The 24,641-nt window shown below is 40.8% G+C and overlaps 1 protein-coding gene across 2 annotated transcripts in view; it reads right to left on the bottom strand.

Moving 5' to 3' along the window:
* LOC139421847 (RAB27B, member RAS oncogene family) overlaps window positions 1-24,641 on the bottom strand; it is a 98,678-nt gene that overhangs the window by 10,729 nt on the left and 63,308 nt on the right. For both annotated transcript variants that reach the window (XM_071172973.1, XM_071172974.1), the window contains 2 exons: window positions 22,193-22,278; window positions 1,385-1,488 (listed from right to left, as the gene is read on the bottom strand). In XM_071172973.1, the coding sequence (XP_071029074.1) occupies window positions 1,385-1,488; window positions 22,193-22,278 (190 nt within the window). The remainder of the gene's footprint in view (window positions 1-1,384; window positions 1,489-22,192; window positions 22,279-24,641) is intronic.

The following is a 24,641-nucleotide window of genomic DNA, read 5'->3' as shown; positions in this document are numbered from 1 at the left end:
ATAAGAATTTGTTATTAACTGACTGGTTAAATAAAGGTAAGGGGGAAAACAATTGAATAAGCGAATTGACTGAATCCTCAACCCTGGCCTGGCCATGTTCTGTACCATTCAGGTTGAAGCATGCTGGTGTTTAGAAGAGATGTGTCTTGTAAAGTGATCTTGTGCAGCTCAGTTGCTAGAGCCAATGGTCATGGGTTTGATTTCCGCTGGGGCCAATGGTTATGGGTTTGATTTCTGCTGGGGCCAATGGTTATGGGTTTGATTTCTGCTGGGGCCAATGGTCATGGGTTTGATTTCTGCTGGGGCCAATGGTCATGGGTTTGATTTCCGCTGGGGCCAATGGTTATGGGTTTGATTTCTGCTGGGGCCAATGGTCATGGGTTTGATTTCCGCTGGGGCCAATGGTCATGGGTTTGATTTCCGCTGGGGCCAATGGTTATGGGTTTGATTTCTGCTGGGGCCAATGGTCATGGGTTTGATTTCTGCTGGGGCCAATGGTCATGGGTTTGATTTCCGCTGGGGCCAATGGTCATGGGTTTGATTTCCGCTGGGGCCAATGGTCATGGGTTTGATTTCTGCTGGGGCCAATGGTTATGGGTTTGATTTCTGCTGGGGCCAATGGTCATGGGTTTGATTTCCGCTGGGGCCAATGGTTATGGGTTTGATTTCTGCTGGGGCCAATGGTCATGGGTTTGATTTCCGCTGGGGCCAATGGTCATGGGTTTGATTTCCGCTGGGGCCAATGGTCATGGGTTTGATTTCCGCTGGGGCCAATGGTTATGGGTTTGATTTCTGCTGGGGCCAATGGTCATGGGTTTGATTTCTGCTGGGGCCAATGGTCATGGGTTTGATTTCCGCTGGGGCCAATGGTCATGGGTTTGATTTCCGCTGGGGCCAATGGTCATGGGTTTGATTTCTGCTGGGGCCAATGGTTATGGGTTTGATTTCTGCTGGGGCCAATGGTCATGGGTTTGATTTCCGCTGGGGCCAATGGTTATGGGTTTGATTTCTGCTGGGGTCAATGGTCATGGGTTTGATTTCCGCTGGGGCCAATGGTCATGGGTTTGATTTCCGCTGGGGCCAATGGTCATGGGTTTGATTTCCGCTGGGGCCAATGGTCATGGGTTTGATTTCCGCTGGGGCCAATGGTCATGGGTTTGATTTCCGCTGGGGCCAATGGTCATGGGTTTGATTTCCGCTGGGGCCAATGGTCATGGGTTTGATTTCCGCTGGGGCCACCCATAAGAAAAATGTATCCACCCATAAATTGCCTTGGATAAACGTGTCTGCTAAATGGCGCATATATTATCTCAAGCCTGTGTGTGCGTGCGTGCGTGCGTGTGTGCGTGTGTGCGTGCGTGCGTGCACCTAGACCACAACATACTCATCCAGTTGCGGACGTTGAGAAAGCTCTGCTGGCTGGTGAGGTCGAACATGAGCAGGAAGCCCATGGCATCTCTGAAGAAGGCTGTGGTCAGACTCCTGAACCTGGGAGGGGGTGAGAGACAACAACAGATATTTACCAGCGGCGTTCCAATTTAGAACCCGGGATGGCGACACAGTTGTGACCCAGGTACCAACGGCATTCCAATTTAGAACCCGGGATGGCGACACAGTTGTGACCCAGGTACCAACGGCATTCCAATTTAGAACCCGGGATGGCGACACAGTTGTGACCCAGGTACCAACGGCATTCCAATTTAGAACCCGGGATGGCGACACAGTTGTGACCCAGGTACCAACGGCATTCCAATTTAGAACCCGGGATGGCGACACAGTTGTGACCCAGGTCTCCAGTTTAAAATACCACTATTTTAACCAGGTTTGTTAGTCAGGGCTGGGGAAACATGGGACACCACTCGGCCGAGCACTGGCTTAGGGAAGGTTTGAGAATGGAGATGGCGACAGTTCATGGGTTTCTGTGCAGCTGATGTAAGAAGGGCTTTATAAATCAATTTGATTTATTTGATTGAGTGATGGCGACATCAGAGTTGTGGTTTCGATTCCCACACGTGTCACGTATACTGAATATATCTCTTTTTCAATGGTGACAGTTCATTAATTTAGCATCTAATACATTACCAAGATTGCCAGTGGGGCATCCAGCTCTGCAATGTGATTCAAGGCACAAATTCGTTATGATCTTTCAATTTAGAGAATTGCAAATCTCATTCTGGCAGAGAGAAGGCCCGGTCAGAAATGAAATGAGTTGATGTGTGTGTGTGTGTGTGTGTGTGTGTGTGTGTGTGTGTGTGTGTGTGTGTGCGTGTGTGTGTGTGTGTTTGTGTGTAACATAAACATTACATAATACATACTGATGAGTCATCAAACTATGAGTCAAAGCTTGATAAATGGACTGGCAGCCTTGAATCAACCGCTGCCTCCCAGTGTGTTTATTGTCTCTGATAGCAGAACACAACTTGCATGCATTCCAAATGACACACTTTTCCCTATATAGTGCACTACTTTAGACCAGAGCCCTATGGAACCCTGTTCCCTACATAGTGCACTACTTTAGACCAGAGCCCTATGGAACCCTATTCCCTACATAGTGCACTACTTTAGACCAGAGCCCTATGGAACCCTATTCCCTACATAGTGCACTACTTTAGACCAGAGCCCTATGGAACCCTATTCCCTACATAGTGCACTACTTTAGACCAGAGCCCTATGGAACCCTATTCCCTATATATAGTGCACTACTTTAGACCAGAGCCCTATGGAACCCTATTCCCTACATAGTGCACTACTTTAGACCAGAGCCCTATGGAACCCTATTCCCTACATAGTGCACTACTTTAGACCAGAGCCCTATGGAACCCTATTCCCTACATAGTGCACTACTTTAGACCAGAGCCCTATGGAACCCTATTCCCTACATAGTGCACTACTTTAGACCAGAGCCCTATGGAACCCTATTCCCTACATAGTGCACTACTTTAGACCAGAGCCCTATGGAACCCTATTCCCTACATAGTGCACTACTTTAGACCAGAGCCCAGAAACATCAGTTGTCTGATAGGAGGTTCAAGGAGATTGAGTGTTAATTTTGTCAACAAAAATAGTGACAAAAATATACATAAAATACCTAATTTTCAGTGGAAATTGCCGATAGTTTAACTGACTAAATAAAACTAGAACTAATCGAAAAATATTTTTCATTTCAGTTGACTAAAACGAGACGAGACAAAATGATCTCTGACTAAAATCTGACTAGAAGTGGACTGGACAATAGTTTTTTTGGTGATATTTTCCGTGATAAGCACAATTAATATTAGCAGTACTGATGCGCAGCGCTGTTCTGTTCAGCAGTGGACGCCTCACCCTGCACACACAGTCGACATCAGCTGGTGAGCTGCTGGGGAGCAAGCGATGAGTGTGGTTAGACAGGCAGATAGGCTCCGCTCAGGCTCCGATTATACACATCGCGCAGGCGACTCTCTTGCTTCCCCGTAGCGAACCAGTCACCACCAGCCTTTCTGGTTTCCTACCCTTTGCCTGGTTAAGAAACACAAGCTGCTATCATAAATTAAAAACAGTAGAAGCATTGAGTTTAATATTAAATCAACAGTCTAGCTACGTGTTTTTCTCTCTCTTGAGTATAGAAAAATAGGCCGTCTTAGAATTTGTAGTCTTGTTCAAACCCTCCCACTTTCCTCACTGTATTTCATAGCCAGGTTCTGTAACCAGTGTAGCCAAGTCTCACTCTTTTCCTCCGAGAAAACGGCTTGAAATATTACCGTTCACAAGATATGACCCAGAAGACCAGCGCTACGTTTTTCTTTCTTTCTATCGTGCATTGGCGGGCTGCATTTTACATTCATCAAGCATTTCGCGGTTTCTTCTAAAACTAGACTACTTACAAACCAGACGGTTAACCATTTGTTTAGGCTACAACTTTGTTCAGTCATGTTACCTCATTAGCCAGCTATAACTAACAACCTGGGGCGTGTTCAGCAGGACGCAATGTTTTTGGAACGTTCAGATAAGGAATAACGTCATCTCTATTCATGGCATTTCTGGTTGCAACGTTTGAGAACATTTTGCAATCAAACGTGGCCCTTGTAACACTACCAGGAGTCTATATGCAAACATTTGGTGGAACAGAAAGAAAGGAAAAGGGACTGCATACAATTTGACTAAATCCCTTTTGTCTCTACATTATCTGACTGGGTTAATAACCCCTATATATCTGACTGGGTTAATAACCCCTCTGACTGGGTTAATAACTCCTCTATATCTGACTGGGTATATAACTCCTCTATATCTGACTGGGTTAATTACTCCTCTATATCTGACTGGGTTAATAACCCCTATATATCTGACTGGGTTAATAACTCCTCTGACTGGGTTAATAACCCCTCTATATCTGACTGGGTTAATAACTCCTCTATATCTGACTGGGTATATAACCCCTCTATATCTGACCGGGTTAATAACTCCTCTATATCTGACTGGGTTAATAACTCCTCTATATCTGACTGGGTTAATAACCCCTCTGACTAGGTAAATAACCCCTCTATATCTGACTGGGTTAATAACCCCTCTGACTAGGTAAATAACTACTCTATATCTGACTGGGTTAATAACTCCTCTATATCTGACTGGGTAAATAACCCCTCTATATCTGACTGGGTAAATAACCCCTCTATATCTGACTGGGTAAATAACCCCTCTATATCTGACCGGGTTAATAACCCCTCTATATCTGACTGGGTTAATAACTCCTCTATATATGACTGGGTTAATAACCCCTCTGACTAGGTAAATAACTACTCTATATCTGACTGGGTTAATAACCCCTCTGACTAGGTAAATAACTACTCTATATCTGACTGGGTTAATAACTCCTCTATATCTGACTGGGTAAATAACCCCTCTATATCTGACTGGGTAAATAACCCCTCTATATCTGACTGGGTAAATAACCCCTCTATATCTGACTGGGTTAATAACCCCTCTATATCTGACTGGGTTAATAACTCCTCTGACTGGGTTAATAACCCCTCTATATCTGACTGGGTTAATAACTCCTCTATATCTGACTGGGTTAATAACCCCTCTGACTAGGTAAATAACTACTCTATATCTGACTGGGTTAATAACTCCTCTATATCTGACTGGGTTAATAACCCCTCTGACTGGGTTAATAACTCCTCTATATCTGACTGGGTAAATAACTCCTCTATATCTGACTGGGTTAATAACCCCTCTATATCTGACTGGGTATATAACTCCTCTGACTGGGTTAATAACTCCTCTATATCTGACTGGGTGAATAACTCCTCTGACTGGGTTATTAATAACCCCTCTATATCTGACTGGGTAAATAACTCCTCTGACTGGGTTAATAACTCCTCTATATCTGACTGGGTTAATAACCCCTCTGACTGGGTTAATAACTCCTCTATATCTGACTGGGTAAATAACTCCTCTATATCTGACTGGGTAAACAACCCCTCTATATCTGACTGGGTTAATAACCCCTCTGACTGGGTTAATAACTCCTCTATATCTGACTGGGTAAATAACCCCTCTATATCTGACTGGGTTAATAACCCCTCTGACTGGGTTAATGACTCCTCTATATCTGACTGGGTAAATAACTCCTCTATATCTGACTGGGTAAATAACCCCTCTATATCTGACTGGGTTAATAACCCCTCTGACTGGGTTAATAACTCCTCTATATCTGACTGGGTAAATAACTCCTCTATATCTGACTGGGTAAATAACTCCTCTGACTGGGTAATAACTCCTCTATATTTGACTGGGTAAATAACTCCTCTATACCTGACGGGGTTAATAACTCCTCTATATCTGACTGGGTAAATAACTCCTCTATATCTGACTGGGTTAATAACTCCTCTATATCTGACTGGGTAAATAACTCCTCTATATCTGACTGGGTAAATAACTCCTCTATATCTGACTGGGTAAATAACTACTCTGACAAGGTAATAACTCCTCTATATCTGACTGGGTAAATAACTCCTCTATATCTGACTGGGTAAATAACCCCTCTATATCTGACTGGGTAAATAACTCCTCTGACTGGGTTAATAACTAATCTATATCTGACTAGGTAAATAACCCCTCTGACTGGTTAAATAACCCCTCTGACTGGGTAAATAACTCCTCTATATTTGACTGGGTAAATAACTCCTCTATACCTGACGGGGTTAATAACTCCTCTATATCTGACTGGGTAAATAACTCCTCTATATCTGACTGGGTTAATAACTCCTCTATATCTGACTGGGTAAATAACTCCTCTATATCTGACTGGGTAAATAACCCCTCTATATCTGACTGGGTTAATAACCCCTCTGACTGGGTTAATGACTCCTCTATATCTGACTGGGTAAATAACTCCTCTATATCTGACTGGGTAAATAACCCCTCTATATCTGACTGGGTTAATAACCCCTCTGACTGGGTTAATAACTCCTCTATATCTGACTGGGTAAATAACTCCTCTATATCTGACTGGGTAAATAACTCCTCTGACTGGGTAATAACTCCTCTATATTTGACTGGGTAAATAACTCCTCTATACCTGACGGGGTTAATAACTCCTCTATATCTGACTGGGTAAATAACTCCTCTATATCTGACTGGGTAAATAACTACTCTATATCTGACTGGGTTAATAACTCCTCTATATCTGACTGGGTTAATAACCCCTCTGACTGGGTTAATAACTCCTCTATATCTGACTGGGTAAATAACTCCTCTATATCTGACTGGGTAAATAACTCCTCTGACTGGGTAATAACTCCTCTATATTTGACTGGGTAAATAACTCCTCTATACCTGACGGGGTTAATAACTCCTCTATATCTGACTGGGTAAATAACTCCTCTATATCTGACTGGGTTAATAACTCCTCTATATCTGACTGGGTAAATAACTCCTCTATATCTGACTGGGTAAATAACTCCTCTATATCTGACTGGGTAAATAACTACTCTGACTGGGTAATAACTCCTCTATATCTGACTGGGTAAATAACTCCTCTATATCTGACTGGGTAAATAACCCCTCTATATCTGACTGGGTAAATAACTCCTCTGACTGGGTTAATAACTAATCTATATCTGACTAGGTAAATAACCCCTCTGACTGGTTAAATAACCCCTCTGACTGGGTAAATAACTCCTCTATATTTGACTGGGTAAATAACTCCTCTATACCTGACGGGGTTAATAACTCCTCTATATCTGACTGGGTAAATAACTCCTCTATATCTGACTGGGTTAATAACTCCTCTATATCTGACTGGGTAAATAACTCCTCTATATCTGACTGGGTAAATAACCCCTCTATATCTGACTGGGTTAATAACCCCTCTGACTGGGTTAATGACTCCTCTATATCTGACTGGGTAAATAACTCCTCTATATCTGACTGGGTAAATAACCCCTCTATATCTGACTGGGTTAATAACCCCTCTGACTGGGTTAATAACTCCTCTATATCTGACTGGGTAAATAACTCCTCTATATCTGACTGGGTAAATAACTCCTCTGACTGGGTAATAACTCCTCTATATTTGACTGGGTTAATAACTCCTCTATACCTGACGGGGTTAATAACTCCTCTATATCTGACTGGGTAAATAACTCCTCTATATCTGACTGGGTAAATAACTACTCTATATCTGACTGGGTTAATAACTCCTCTATATCTGACTGGGTAAATAACTCCTCTGACTGGGTAATAACTCCTCTATATCTGACTGGGTAAATAACTCCTCTATATCTGACTGGGTAAATAACCCCTCTATATCTGACTGGGTAAATAACTCCTCTGACTGGGTTAATAACTAATCTATATCTGACTGGGTAAATAACCCCTCTGACTGGTTAAATAACCCCTCTGACTGGGTAAATAACTACTCTATATCTGACTGGGTAAATAACTCCTCTATATCTGACTGGGTTAATAACTCCTCTATATCTGACTGGGTAAATAACCCCTCTATATCTAACTGGGTTAATAACCCCTCTATATCTAACTGGGTTAATAACTCCTCTGACTGGGTAAATGACTCCTCTATATCTGACTGGCTAAATAACCCCTCTGACTGGGTAAATAACCCCTCTATATCTGACTGGGTAAATAACCCCTCTATATCTGACTGGGTTAATAACCCCTCTATATCTGACGGGGTTAATAACTCCTCTGACTGGGTTAATAACTCCTCTGACTGGGTAAACAACTTCTCTATATCTGACTGGGTAAATAACTCCTCTATATCTGACTGGGTTAATAACTCCTCTATATCTGACTGGGTTAATAACCCCTCTATTTCTGACTGGGTTAATAACTCCTCTATATCTGACTGGGTAAATAACTCCTCTATATCTGACTGGGTTAATAACTCCTCTATATCTGACTGGGTAAATAACTCCTCTATATCTGACTGGGTAAATAACTCCTCTATATCTGACTGGGTAAATAACTCCTCTGACAGGGTAATAACTCCTCTATATCTGACTGGGTAAATAACTCCTATATATCTGACTGGGTAAATAACACCTCTATATCTGACTGGGTAAATAACTCCTCTGACTGGGTTAATAACTAATCTATATCTGACTGGGTAAATAACCCCTCTGACTGGTTAAATAACCCCTCTGACTGGGTAAATAACTCCTCTATATCTGACTGGGTAAATAACGCCTCTATATCTGACTGGGTTAATAACTCCTCTGACTGGGTAAATCACTCCTCTATATCTGACTGGGTAAATAACCCCTATATATCTGACTGGGTAAATAACTCCTCTGACTGGGTTAATAACTAATCTATATCTGACTGGCTAAATAACCCCTCTGACTGGGTAAATAACTCCTCTGACTGGGTAAATAACTCCTCTATATCTGACTGGGTAAATAACCCCTCTATATCTGACTGGCTAAATAACCCCTCTGACTGGGTAAATAACCCCTCTATATCTGACTGGGTAAATAACCCCTCTATATCTGACTGGGTTAATAACCCCTCTATATCTGACTGGGTTAATAACTCCTCTGACTGGGTTAATAACTCCTCTGACTGGGTAAACAACTTCTCTATATCTGACTGGGTAAATAACTCCTCTATATCTGACTGGGTTAATAACCCCTCTATATCTGACTGGGTAAATAACTCCTCTATATCTGACTGGGTTAATAACCCCTCTATATCTGACTGGGTTAATAACTCCTCTATATCTGACTGGGTAAATAACCCCTCTATATCTGACTGGGTAAATAACTTCTCTATATCTGACTGGGTAAATAACTCCTCTATATCTGACTGGGTAAATAACTCCTCTGACTGGGTAAATAACCCCTCTGACTGGGTAAATAACTCCTCTATATCTGACTGGGTAAATAACCCCTCTATATCTGACTGGGTAAATAACTCCTCTATATCTGACTGGGTAAATAACTCCTCTATATCTGACTGGGTTAATAACTCCTCTATATCTGACTGGGTTAATAACTCCTCTATATCTGACTGGGTTAATAACTCCTCTATATCTGACTGGGTAAATAACTCCTCTGACTGGGCAAATAACCCCTCTATATCTGACTGGGTAAATAACTCCTCTATATCTGACTGGGTAAATAACTCCTCTGACTGGGTAAATAACCCCTCTGACTGGGTTAATAACTCCTCTGACTGGGTTAATAACTCATCTGACTGGGTTAATAACTCCTCTATATCTGACTGGGTAAATAGCTCCTCTATATCTGACTGGGTAAATAACTCCTCTATATCTGACTGGGTTAATAACTCCTCTATATCTGACTGGGTAAATAACTCCTCTATATCTGACTGGGTAAATAACTCCTCTATATCTGACTGGGTAAATAACTCCTCTATATCTGACTGGGTAAATAACACCTCTATATCTGACTGGGTAAATAACTCCTCTGACTGGGTTAATAACTAATCTATATCTGACTGGGTAAATAACCCCTCTGACTGGTTAAATAACCCCTCTGACTGGGTAAATAACTCCTCTATATCTGACTGGGTAAATAACGCCTCTATATCTGACTGGGTTAATAACTCCTCTGACTGGGTAAATCACTCCTCTATATCTGACTGGGTAAATAACCCCTATATATCTGACTGGGTAAATAACTCCTCTGACTGGGTTAATAACTAATCTATATCTGACTGGCTAAATAACCCCTCTGACTGGGTAAATAACTCCTCTGACTGGGTAAATAACTCCTCTATATCTGACTGGGTAAATAACCCCTCTATATCTGACTGGCTAAATAACCCCTCTGACTGGGTAAATAACCCCTCTATATCTGACTGGGTAAATAACCCCTCTATATCTGACTGGGTTAATAACCCCTCTATATCTGACTGGCTAAATAACCCCTCTGACTGGGTAAATAACCCCTCTATATCTGACTGGGTAAATAACCCCTCTATATCTGACTGGGTTAATAACCCCTCTATATCTGACGGGGTTAATAACTCCTCTGACTGGGTTAATAACTCCTCTGACTGGGTAAACAACTTCTCTATATCTGACTGGGTAAATAACTCCTCTATATCTGACTGGGTTAATAACTCCTCTATATCTGACTGGGTTAATAACCCCTCTATTTCTGACTGGGTTAATAACTCCTCTATATCTGACTGGGTAAATAACTCCTCTATATCTGACTGGGTTAATAACTCCTCTATATCTGACTGGGTAAATAACTCCTCTATATCTGACTGGGTAAATAACTCCTCTATATCTGACTGGGTAAATAACTCCTCTGACAGGGTAATAACTCCTCTATATCTGACTGGGTAAATAACTCCTATATATCTGACTGGGTAAATAACACCTCTATATCTGACTGGGTAAATAACTCCTCTGACTGGGTTAATAACTAATCTATATCTGACTGGGTAAATAACCCCTCTGACTGGTTAAATAACCCCTCTGACTGGGTAAATAACTCCTCTATATCTGACTGGGTAAATAACGCCTCTATATCTGACTGGGTTAATAACTCCTCTGACTGGGTAAATCACTCCTCTATATCTGACTGGGTAAATAACCCCTATATATCTGACTGGGTAAATAACTCCTCTGACTGGGTTAATAACTAATCTATATCTGACTGGCTAAATAACCCCTCTGACTGGGTAAATAACTCCTCTGACTGGGTAAATAACTCCTCTATATCTGACTGGGTAAATAACCCCTCTATATCTGACTGGCTAAATAACCCCTCTGACTGGGTAAATAACCCCTCTATATCTGACTGGGTAAATAACCCCTCTATATCTGACTGGGTTAATAACCCCTCTATATCTGACTGGGTTAATAACTCCTCTGACTGGGTTAATAACTCCTCTGACTGGGTAAACAACTTCTCTATATCTGACTGGGTAAATAACTCCTCTATATCTGACTGGGTTAATAACCCCTCTATATCTGACTGGGTAAATAACTCCTCTATATCTGACTGGGTTAATAACCCCTCTATATCTGACTGGGTTAATAACTCCTCTATATCTGACTGGGTAAATAACCCCTCTATATCTGACTGGGTAAATAACTTCTCTATATCTGACTGGGTAAATAACTCCTCTATATCTGACTGGGTAAATAACTCCTCTGACTGGGTAAATAACCCCTCTGACTGGGTAAATAACTCCTCTATATCTGACTGGGTAAATAACCCCTCTATATCTGACTGGGTAAATAACTCCTCTATATCTGACTGGGTAAATAACTCCTCTATATCTGACTGGGTTAATAACTCCTCTATATCTGACTGGGTTAATAACTCCTCTATATCTGACTGGGTTAATAACTCCTCTATATCTGACTGGGTAAATAACTCCTCTGACTGGGCAAATAACCCCTCTATATCTGACTGGGTAAATAACTCCTCTATATCTGACTGGGTAAATAACTCCTCTGACTGGGTAAATAACCCCTCTGACTGGGTTAATAACTCCTCTGACTGGGTTAATAACTCATCTGACTGGGTTAATAACTCCTCTATATCTGACTGGGTAAATAGCTCCTCTATATCTGACTGGGTAAATAACTCCTCTATATCTGACTGGGTTAATAACTCCTCTATATCTGACTGGGTAAATAACTCCTCTATATCTGACTGGGTAAATAACTCCTCTATATCTGACTGGGTAAATAACTCCTCTATATCTGACTGGGTAAATAACACCTCTATATCTGACTGGGTAAATAACTCCTCTGACTGGGTTAATAACTAATCTATATCTGACTGGGTAAATAACCCCTCTGACTGGTTAAATAACCCCTCTGACTGGGTAAATAACTCCTCTATATCTGACTGGGTAAATAACGCCTCTATATCTGACTGGGTTAATAACTCCTCTGACTGGGTAAATCACTCCTCTATATCTGACTGGGTAAATAACCCCTATATATCTGACTGGGTAAATAACTCCTCTGACTGGGTTAATAACTAATCTATATCTGACTGGCTAAATAACCCCTCTGACTGGGTAAATAACTCCTCTGACTGGGTAAATAACTCCTCTATATCTGACTGGGTAAATAACCCCTCTATATCTGACTGGCTAAATAACCCCTCTGACTGGGTAAATAACCCCTCTATATCTGACTGGGTAAATAACCCCTCTATATCTGACTGGGTTAATAACCCCTCTATATCTGACTGGGTTAATAACTCCTCTGACTGGGTTAATAACTCCTCTGACTGGGTAAACAACTTCTCTATATCTGACTGGGTAAATAACTCCTCTATATCTGACTGGGTTAATAACCCCTCTATATCTGACTGGGTAAATAACTCCTCTATATCTGACTGGGTTAATAACCCCTCTATATCTGACTGGGTTAATAACTCCTCTATATCTGACTGGGTAAATAACCCCTCTATATCTGACTGGGTAAATAACTTCTCTATATCTGACTGGGTAAATAACTCCTCTTATCTGACTGGGTAAATAACTCCTCTGACTGGGTAAATAACCCCTCTGACTGGGTAAATAACTCCTCTATATCTGACTGGGTAAATAACCCCTCTATATCTGACTGGGTAAATAACTCCTCTATATCGGACTGGGTAAATAACTCCTCTATATCTGACTGGGTTAATAACTCCTCTATATCTGACTGGGTTAATAACTCCTCTATATCTGACTGGGTTAATAACTCCTCTATATCTGACTGGGTAAATAACTCCTCTGACTGGGTAAATAACTCCTCTATATCTGACTGGGTAAATAACCCCTCTATATCTGACTGGCTAAATAACCCCTCTGACTGGGTAAATAACCCCTCTATATCTGACTGGGTAAATAACCCCTCTATATCTGACTGGGTTAATAACCCCTCTATATCTGACTGGCTAAATAACCCCTCTGACTGGGTAAATAACCCCTCTATATCTGACTGGGTAAATAACCCCTCTATATCTGACTGGGTTAATAACCCCTCTATATCTGACGGGGTTAATAACTCCTCTGACTGGGTTAATAACTCCTCTGACTGGGTAAACAACTTCTCTATATCTGACTGGGTAAATAACTCCTCTATATCTGACTGGGTTAATAACTCCTCTATATCTGACTGGGTTAATAACCCCTCTATTTCTGACTGGGTTAATAACTCCTCTATATCTGACTGGGTAAATAACTCCTCTATATCTGACTGGGTTAATAACTCCTCTATATCTGACTGGGTAAATAACTCCTCTATATCTGACTGGGTAAATAACTCCTCTATATCTGACTGGGTAAATAACTCCTCTGACAGGGTAATAACTCCTCTATATCTGACTGGGTAAATAACTCCTATATATCTGACTGGGTAAATAACACCTCTATATCTGACTGGGTAAATAACTCCTCTGACTGGGTTAATAACTAATCTATATCTGACTGGGTAAATAACCCCTCTGACTGGTTAAATAACCCCTCTGACTGGGTAAATAACTCCTCTATATCTGACTGGGTAAATAACGCCTCTATATCTGACTGGGTTAATAACTCCTCTGACTGGGTAAATCACTCCTCTATATCTGACTGGGTAAATAACCCCTATATATCTGACTGGGTAAATAACTCCTCTGACTGGGTTAATAACTAATCTATATCTGACTGGCTAAATAACCCCTCTGACTGGGTAAATAACTCCTCTGACTGGGTAAATAACTCCTCTATATCTGACTGGGTAAATAACCCCTCTATATCTGACTGGCTAAATAACCCCTCTGACTGGGTAAATAACCCCTCTATATCTGACTGGGTAAATAACCCCTCTATATCTGACTGGGTTAATAACCCCTCTATATCTGACTGGGTTAATAACTCCTCTGACTGGGTTAATAACTCCTCTGACTGGGTAAACAACTTCTCTATATCTGACTGGGTAAATAACTCCTCTATATCTGACTGGGTTAATAACCCCTCTATATCTGACTGGGTAAATAACTCCTCTATATCTGACTGGGTTAATAACCCCTCTATATCTGACTGGGTTAATAACTCCTCTATATCTGACTGGGTAAATAACCCCTCTATATCTGACTGGGTAAATAACTTCTCTATATCTGACTGGGTAAATAACTCCTCTATATCTGACTGGGTAAATAACTCCTCTGACTGGGTAAATAACCCCTCTGACTGGGTAAATAACTCCTCTATATCTGACTGGGTAAATAACCCCTCTATATCTGACTGGGTAAATAACTCCTCTATATCTGACTGGGTAAATAACTCCTCTATATCTGACTGGGTTAATAACTCCTCTATATCTGACTGGGTTAATAACTCCTCTATATCTGACTGGGTTAATAACTCCTCTATATCTGACTGGGTAAATAACTCCTCTGACTGGGCAAATAACCCCTCTATATCTGACTGGGTAAATAACTCCTCTATATCTGACTGGGTAAATAACTCCTCTGACTGGGTAAATAACCCCTCTGACTGGGTTAATAACTCCTCTGACTGGGTTAATAACTCATCTGACTGGGTTAATAACTCCTCTATATCTGACTGGGTAAATAGCTCCTCTATATCTGACTGGGTAAATAACTCCTCTATATCTGACTGGGTTAATAACTCCTCTATATCTGACTGGGTAAATAACTCCTCTATATCTGACTGGGTAAATAACTCCTCTATATCTGACTGGGTAAATAACTCCTCTATATCTGACTGGGTAAATAACACCTCTATATCTGACTGGGTAAATAACTCCTCTGACTGGGTTAATAACTAATCTATATCTGACTGGGTAAATAACCCCTCTGACTGGTTAAATAACCCCTCTGACTGGGTAAATAACTCCTCTATATCTGACTGGGTAAATAACGCCTCTATATCTGACTGGGTTAATAACTCCTCTGACTGGGTAAATCACTCCTCTATATCTGACTGGGTAAATAACCCCTATATATCTGACTGGGTAAATAACTCCTCTGACTGGGTTAATAACTAATCTATATCTGACTGGCTAAATAACCCCTCTGACTGGGTAAATAACTCCTCTGACTGGGTAAATAACTCCTCTATATCTGACTGGGTAAATAACCCCTCTATATCTGACTGGCTAAATAACCCCTCTGACTGGGTAAATAACCCCTCTATATCTGACTGGGTAAATAACCCCTCTATATCTGACTGGGTTAATAACCCCTCTATATCTGACTGGGTTAATAACTCCTCTGACTGGGTTAATAACTCCTCTGACTGGGTAAACAACTTCTCTATATCTGACTGGGTAAATAACTCCTCTATATCTGACTGGGTTAATAACCCCTCTATATCTGACTGGGTAAATAACTCCTCTATATCTGACTGGGTTAATAACCCCTCTATATCTGACTGGGTTAATAACTCCTCTATATCTGACTGGGTAAATAACCCCTCTATATCTGACTGGGTAAATAACTTCTCTATATCTGACTGGGTAAATAACTCCTCTTATCTGACTGGGTAAATAACTCCTCTGACTGGGTAAATAACCCCTCTGACTGGGTAAATAACTCCTCTATATCTGACTGGGTAAATAACCCCTCTATATCTGACTGGGTAAATAACTCCTCTATATCGGACTGGGTAAATAACTCCTCTATATCTGACTGGGTTAATAACTCCTCTATATCTGACTGGGTTAATAACTCCTCTATATCTGACTGGGTTAATAACTCCTCTATATCTGACTGGGTAAATAACTCCTCTGACTGGGTAAATAACTCCTCTATATCTGACTGGGTAAATAACCCCTCTATATCTGACTGGCTAAATAACCCCTCTGGCTGGGTAAATAACCCCTCTATATCTGACTGGGTAAATATCCCCTCTATATCTGACTGGGTTAATAACCCCTCTATATCTGACTGGGTTAATAACTCCTCTGACTGGGTTAATAACTCCTCTGACTGGGTAAACAACTTCTCTATATCTGACTGGGTAAATAACTCCTCTATATCTGACTGGGTTAATAACCCCTCTATATCTGACTGGGTAAATAACTCCTCTATATCTGACTGGGTTAATAACCCCTCTATATCTGACTGGGTTAATAACTCCTCTATATCTGACTGGGTAAATAACCCCTCTATATCTGACTGGGTAAATAACTTCTCTATATCTGACTGGGTAAATAACTCCTCTATATCTGACTGGGTAAATAACTCCTCTGACTGGGTAAATAACCCCTCTGACTGGGTAAATAACTCCTCTATATCTGACTGGGTAAATAACCCCTCTATATCTGACTGGGTAAATAACTCCTCTATATCTGACTGGGTAAATAACTCCTCTATATCTGACTGGGTTAATAACTCCTCTATATCTGACTGGGTTAATAACTCCTCTATATCTGACTGGGTTAATAACTCCTCTATATCTGACTGGGTAAATAACTCCTCTGACTGGGCAAATAACCCCTCTATATCTGACTGGGTAAATAACTCCTCTATATCTGACTGGGTAAATAACTCCTCTGACTGGGTAAATAACCCCTCTGACTGGGTTAATAACTCCTCTGACTGGGTTAATAACTCATCTGACTGGGTTAATAACTCCTCTATATCTGACTGGGTAAATAGCTCCTCTATATCTGACTGGGTAAATAACTCCTCTATATCTGACTGGGTTAATAACTCCTCTATATCTGACTGGGTAAATAACTCCTCTATATCTGACTGGGTAAATAACTCCTCTATATCTGACTGGGTAAATAACTCCTCTATATCTGACTGGGTAAATAACACCTCTATATCTGACTGGGTAAATAACTCCTCTGACTGGGTTAATAACTAATCTATATCTGACTGGGTAAATAACCCCTCTGACTGGTTAAATAACCCCTCTGACTGGGTAAATAACTCCTCTATATCTGACTGGGTAAATAACTCCTCTATATCTGACTGGGTTAATAACTCCTCTATATCTGACTGGGTTAATAACTCCTCTATATCTGACTGGGTTAATAACTCCTCTATATCTGACTGGGTAAATAACTCCTCTGACTGGGCAAATAACCCCTCTATATCTGACTGGGTAAATAACTCCTCTATATCTGACTGGGTAAATAACTCCTCTGACTGGGTAAATAACCCCTCTGACTGGGTTAATAACTCCTCTGACTGGGTTAATAACTCATCTGACTGGGTTAATAACTCCTCTATATCTGACTGGGTAAATAGCTCCTCTATATCTGACTGGGTAAATAACTCCTCTATATCTGACTGGGTTAATAACTCCTCTATATCTGACTGGGTAAATAACTCCTCTATATCTGACTGGGTAAATAACTCCTCTATATCTGACTGGGTAAATAACTCCTCTATATCTGACTGGGTAAATAACACCTCTATATCTGACTGGGTAAATAACTCCTCTGACTGGGTTAATAACTAATCTATATCTGACTGGGTAAATAACCCCTCTGACTGGTTAAATAACCCCTCTGACTGGGTAAATAACTCCTCTATATCTGACTGGGTAAATAACGCCTCTATATCTGACTGGGTTAATAACTCCTCTGACTGGGTAAATCACTCCTCTATATCTGACTGGGTAAATAACCCCTATATATCTGACTGGGTAAATAACTCCTCTGACTGGGTTAATAACTAATCTATATCTGACTGGCTAAATAACCCCTCTGACTGGGTAAATAACTCCTCTGACTGGGTAAATAACTCCTCTATATCTGACTGGGTAAATAACCCCTCTATATCTGACTGGCTAAATAACCCCTCTGACTGGGTAAATAACCCCTCTATATCTGACTGGGTAAATAACCCCTCTATATCTGACTGGGTTAATAACCCCTCTATATCTGACTGGGTTAATAACTCCTCTGACTGGGTTAATAACTCCTCTGACTGGGTAAACAACTTCTCTATATCTGACTGGGTAAATAACTCCTCTATATCTGACTGGGTTAATAACCCCTCTATATCTGACTGGGTAAATAACTCCTCTATATCTGACTGGGTTAATAACCCCTCTATATCTGACTGGGTTAATAACTCCTCTATATCTGACTGGGTAAATAACCCCTCTATATCTGACTGGGTAAATAACTTCTCTATATCTGACTGGGTAAATAACTCCTCTTATCTGACTGGGTAAATAACTCCTCTGACTGGGTAAATAACCCCTCTGACTGGGTAAATAACTCCTCTATATCTGACTGGGTAAATAACCCCTCTATATCTGACTGGGTAAATAACTCCTCTATATCGGACTGGGTAAATAACTCCTCTATATCTGACTGGGTTAATAACTCCTCTATATCTGACTGGGTTAATAACTCCTCTATATCTGACTGGGTTAATAACTCCTCTATATCTGACTGGGTAAATAACTCCTCTGACTGGGTAAATAACTCCTCTATATCTGACTGGGTAAATAACCCCTCTATATCTGACTGGCTAAATAACCCCTCTGGCTGGGTAAATAACCCCTCTATATCTGACTGGGTAAATAACCCCTCTATATCTGACTGGGTTAATAACCCCTCTATATCTGACTGGGTTAATAACTCCTCTGACTGGGTTAATAACTCCTCTGACTGGGTAAACAACTTCTCTATATCTGACTGGGTAAATAACTCCTCTATATCTGACTGGGTTAATAACCCCTCTATATCTGACTGGGTAAATAACTCCTCTATATCTGACTGGGTTAATAACCCCTCTATATCTGACTGGGTTAATAACTCCTCTATATCTGACTGGGTAAATAACCCCTCTATATCTGACTGGGTAAATAACTTCTCTATATCTGACTGGGTAAATAACTCCTCTATATCTGACTGGGTAAATAACTCCTCTGACTGGGTAAATAACCCCTCTGACTGGGTAAATAACTCCTCTATATCTGACTGGGTAAATAACCCCTCTATATCTGACTGGGTAAATAACTCCTCTATATCTGACTGGGTAAATAACTCCTCTATATCTGACTGGGTTAATAACTCCTCTATATCTGACTGGGTTAATAACTCCTCTATATCTGACTGGGTTAATAACTCCTCTATATCTGACTGGGTAAATAACTCCTCTGACTGGGCAAATAACCCCTCTATATCTGACTGGGTAAATAACTCCTCTATATCTGACTGGGTAAATAACTCCTCTGACTGGGTAAATAACCCATCTGACTGGGTTAATAACTCCTCTGACTGGGTTAATAACTCCTCTGACTGGGTTAATAACTCCTCTATATCTGACTGGGTAAATAACTCCTCTATATCTGACTGGGTAAATAACTCCTCTATATCTGACTGGGTTAATAACTCCTCTATATCTGACTGGGTAAATAACTCCTCTATATCTGACTGAGTTAATAACTCATCTGACTGGGTAAATAACTCCTCTGACTGGGTAAATAACACCTCTATATCTGACTGGGTAAATAACTCCTCTGACTGGGTTAATAACTAATCTATATCTGACTGGGTAAATAACCCCTCTGACTGGTTAAATAACCCCTCTGACTGGGTAAATAACTCCTCTATATCTGACTGGGTAAATAACGCCTCTATATCTGACTGGGTTAATAACTCCTCTGACTGGGTAAATCACTCCTCTATATCTGACTGGGTAAATAACCCCTATATATCTGACTGGGTAAATAACTCCTCTGACTGGGTTAATAACTAATCTATATCTGACTGGCTAAATAACCCCTCTGACTGGGTAAATAACTCCTCTGACTGGGTAAATAACTCCTCTATATCGGACTGGGTAAATAACCCCTCTATATCTGACTGGCTAAATAACCCCTCTGACTGGGTAAATAACCCCTCTATATCTGACTGGGTAAATAACCCCTCTATATCTGACTGGGTTAATAACCCCTCTATATCTGACTGGGTTAATAACTCCTCTGACTGGGTTAATAACTCCTCTGACTGGGTAAACAACTTCTCTATATCTGACTGGGTAAATAACTCCTCTATATCTGACTGGGTTAATAACCCCTCTATATCTGACTGGGTAAATAACTCCTCTATATCTGACTGGGTTAATAACCCCTCTATATCTGACTGGGTAAATAACTCCTCTATATCTGACTGGGTAAATAACCCCTCTATATCTGACTGGGTAAATAACTCCTCTATATCTGACTGGGTAAATAACTCCTCTATATCTGACTGGGTAAATAACTCCTCTGACTGGGTAAATAACCCCTCTGACTGGGTAAATAACTCCTCTATATCTGACTGGGTAAATAACCCCTCTATATCTGACTGGGTAAATAACTCCTCTATATCTGACTGGGTAAATAACTCCTCTATATCTGACTGGGTTAATAACTCCTCTATATCTGACTGGGTTAATAACTCCTCTATATCTGACTGGGTTAATAACTCCTCTATATCTGACTGGGTAAATAACTCCTCTGACTGGGTAAATAACTCCTCTATATCTGACTGGGTAAATAACTCCTCTGACTGGGTAAATAACCCCTCTGACTGGGTTAATAACTCCTCTGACTGGGTTAATAACTCCTCTGACTGGGTTAATAACTCCTCTATATCTGACTGGGTAAATAACTCCTCTATATCTGACTGGGTAAATAACTCCTCTATATCTGACTGGGTTAATAACTCCTCTATATCTGACTGGGTAAATAACCCCTCTATATATGACTGAGTTAATAACTCATCTGACTGGGTTAATAACTCCTCTGACTGGGTTAATAACTCCTCTATATCTGACTGGGTAAATAACTCCTCTATATCTGACTGGGTAAATAACCCCTCTGGGTTAATAACAAAAGTTGTGTAGACGCCTCATTAACAAGACTTGTTAAGGCTTATTAAGGCTTGTTAAGGCTTGTTAAGGCTTGTTAAGACTTGTTAAGGCTTGTTAAGGCTTGTTAAGGCTTGTTAAGATGCTGTGAAGACGCCTCATTGTTAAGGCTTGTTAAGACTTGTTAAGGCTTGTTAAGGCTTGTTATTAAGGCTTGTTAAGACTTGTTAAGACTTGTTAAGGCTTGTTAAGGCTTGTTATTAAGGCTTGTTAAGACTTGTTAAGGCTTGTTAAGGCTTGTTAAGATGCTGTGAAGACGCCTCATTGTTAAGGCTTGTTAAGGCTTGTTAAGACTTGTTAAGGCTTGTTAAGGCTTGTTAAGACTTGTTAAGACTTGTTAAGACTTGTTAAGATGCTGTGAAGACGCCTCATTGTTAAGGCTTGTTAAGGCTTGTTAAGACTTGTTAAGGCTTGTTAAGGCTTGTTAAGATGCTGTGAAGACGCCTCATTGTTAAGGATTGTTAAGGCTTGTTAAGACTTGTTAAGATGCTGTGAAGACGCCTCATTGTTAAGGCTTGTTAAGGCTTGTTAAGGCTTGTTAAGGCTTGTTAAGGCTTGTTAAGATGCTGTGAAGACGCCTCATTGTTAAGGCTTGTTAAGGCTTGTTAAGGCCTTGCAGAACTACAAGGGTCATTCTCACAAGGTAAGTGGGGATTGATACCGTTGTGATACCTTGAGATATACAGTAGTTGAACAAAACATCAAGCTACACAACTGAATGGCAGCAGTGGTTTCATCAATGCTTTCATGTTAAGCGAAGCTAGGTAAGATAGATAGGGTATTCCTACGACCACCCTATCTTTATAATGCATTATAGGCACATTTGTAACATTTTATGAGCTACATGTAAATGCATTAGGATGCAGTTCCAGTACCTCTCCTGTCCAGCTGTATCCCAGAGCTGGAGGTGAACTTTAAAGGTCTTCCCTGTGGTTCCATTGGGGCCCGACGCTGTGTACACCTGAAACACACATGGGCACATACAGGGTGAGGAACACACCCGACACACACAGGGTGAGGAACACACCCGACACACACAGGGTGAGAAACACACCGACACACACAGGGTGAGGAACACACACCCTGACACAGACAGGGTGAGGAACACACACACCGACACACACAGGGTGAGAAACACACCGACACACACAGGGTGAGAAACAAACCAACACACACAGGGTGAGGAACACACCGACACACACAGGGTGAGGAACACACCGACACACACAGGGTGAGGAACACACCGACACACACAGGGTGAGAAACACACCGACACACACAGGGTGAGAAACACACCGACACACACAGGGTGAGGAACACACACCCTGACACAGACAGGGTGAGGAACACACACACCGACACACACAGGGTGAGAAACACACCGACACACACAGGGTGAGAAACAAACCAACACACACAGGGTGAGGAACACACCGACACACACAGGGTGAGGAACACACCGACACACACAGGGTGAGGAACACACCGACACACACAGGGTGAGGAACACACACCGACACACAAATCTACAGATCTACGTTAGCTAAACCGCTAAATCTAAAGATCTACGTTAGCTAAACCGCTAAATCTACAGATCTACGTTAGCTAAGTCACTAAATCGACAGATCTACGTTAGCTAAGTCACTAAATCGACAGATCTACGTTAGCTAAGTCACTCAATTTACAGCGCTAAGCTACTCAGGCGCCTAGCTTTGTAAACAGAAAGGAAACAAACTGTGTTTAGACATCTCACTGGTACTGTTATCAGCAAAGGAACAACAGAGACTTTACGAAAACAGTATCATCCGGGGGAGGAAATGATTTGGCTTCAGAATCCAAAGAAAATACTGTAACAAAAACAAACATGAACAGATACAACAGACATGAACACATGCAACAGACATGAACAGATACAACAGACATGAACACATACAACAGACATGAACACATACAACAGACATGAACAGATACAACAGACATGAACACATACAACAGACATGAACAGATACAACAGACATGAACAGATACAACAGACATGAACAGATACAACAGACATGAACACATACAACAGACATGAACAGATACAACAGACATGAACAGATACAACAGACATGAACAGATACAACAGACATGAACAGATACAACAGACATGAACACATACAACAGACATGAACACATACAACAGACATGAACAGATACAACAGACATGAACACATACAACAGACATGAACAGATACAACAGACATGAACACATACAACAGACATGAACAGATACAACAGACATGAACACATACAACAGACATGAACACATACAACAGACATGAACACATACAACAGACATGAACACATACAACAGACATGAACAGATACAACAGACATGAACACATACAACAGACATGAACACATACAACAGACATGAACACATACAACAGACATGAACACGTACAACAGACATGAACACATACAACAGACATGAACACATACAACAGACATGAACACATACAACAGACATGAACACATACAACAGACATGAACACATACAACAGACATGAACATACAACAGACATGAACACATACAACAGACATGAACACATACAACAGACATGAACACATACAACAGACATGAACACGATACAACAGACATGAACACATACAACAGACATGAACACATACAACAGACATGAACAGATACAACAGACATGAACAGATACAACAGACATGAACAGATACAACAGACATGAACAGATACAACAGACATGAACAGATACAACAGACATGAACAGATACAAACAGACATGAACAGATACAACAGACATGAACACATACAACAGACATGAACAGATACAAACAGACATGAACAGATACAACAGACATGAACAGATACAACAGACATGAACAGATACAAACAGACATGAACAGATACAACAGACATGAACACATACAACAGACATGAACAGATACAACAGACATGAACAGATACAACAGACATGAACAGATACAACAGACATGAACAGATACAAACAGACATGAACAGATAAAACAGACATGAACAGATAAAACAGACATGAACACATACAACAGACATCAACACATACAATAGACATGAACACATACAACAGACATGAACACATACAACAGACATCAACACATACAATAGACATGAACACATACAACAGACATGAACACATACAACAGACATGAACAGATACAACAGACATGAACAGATACAAACAGACATGAACAGATACAACAGACATGAACACATACAACAGACATGAACAGATACAACAGACATGAACAGATACAACAGACATGAACAGATAC

This window comes from Oncorhynchus clarkii, chromosome 12 (assembly GCF_045791955.1).
Source record: "Oncorhynchus clarkii lewisi isolate Uvic-CL-2024 chromosome 12, UVic_Ocla_1.0, whole genome shotgun sequence".
Taxonomy (NCBI): domain Eukaryota; kingdom Metazoa; phylum Chordata; class Actinopteri; order Salmoniformes; family Salmonidae; genus Oncorhynchus; species Oncorhynchus clarkii.
Note: the sequence above shows the minus strand (reverse complement) of the source record. Positions and strands in the feature narration are given on the sequence as shown.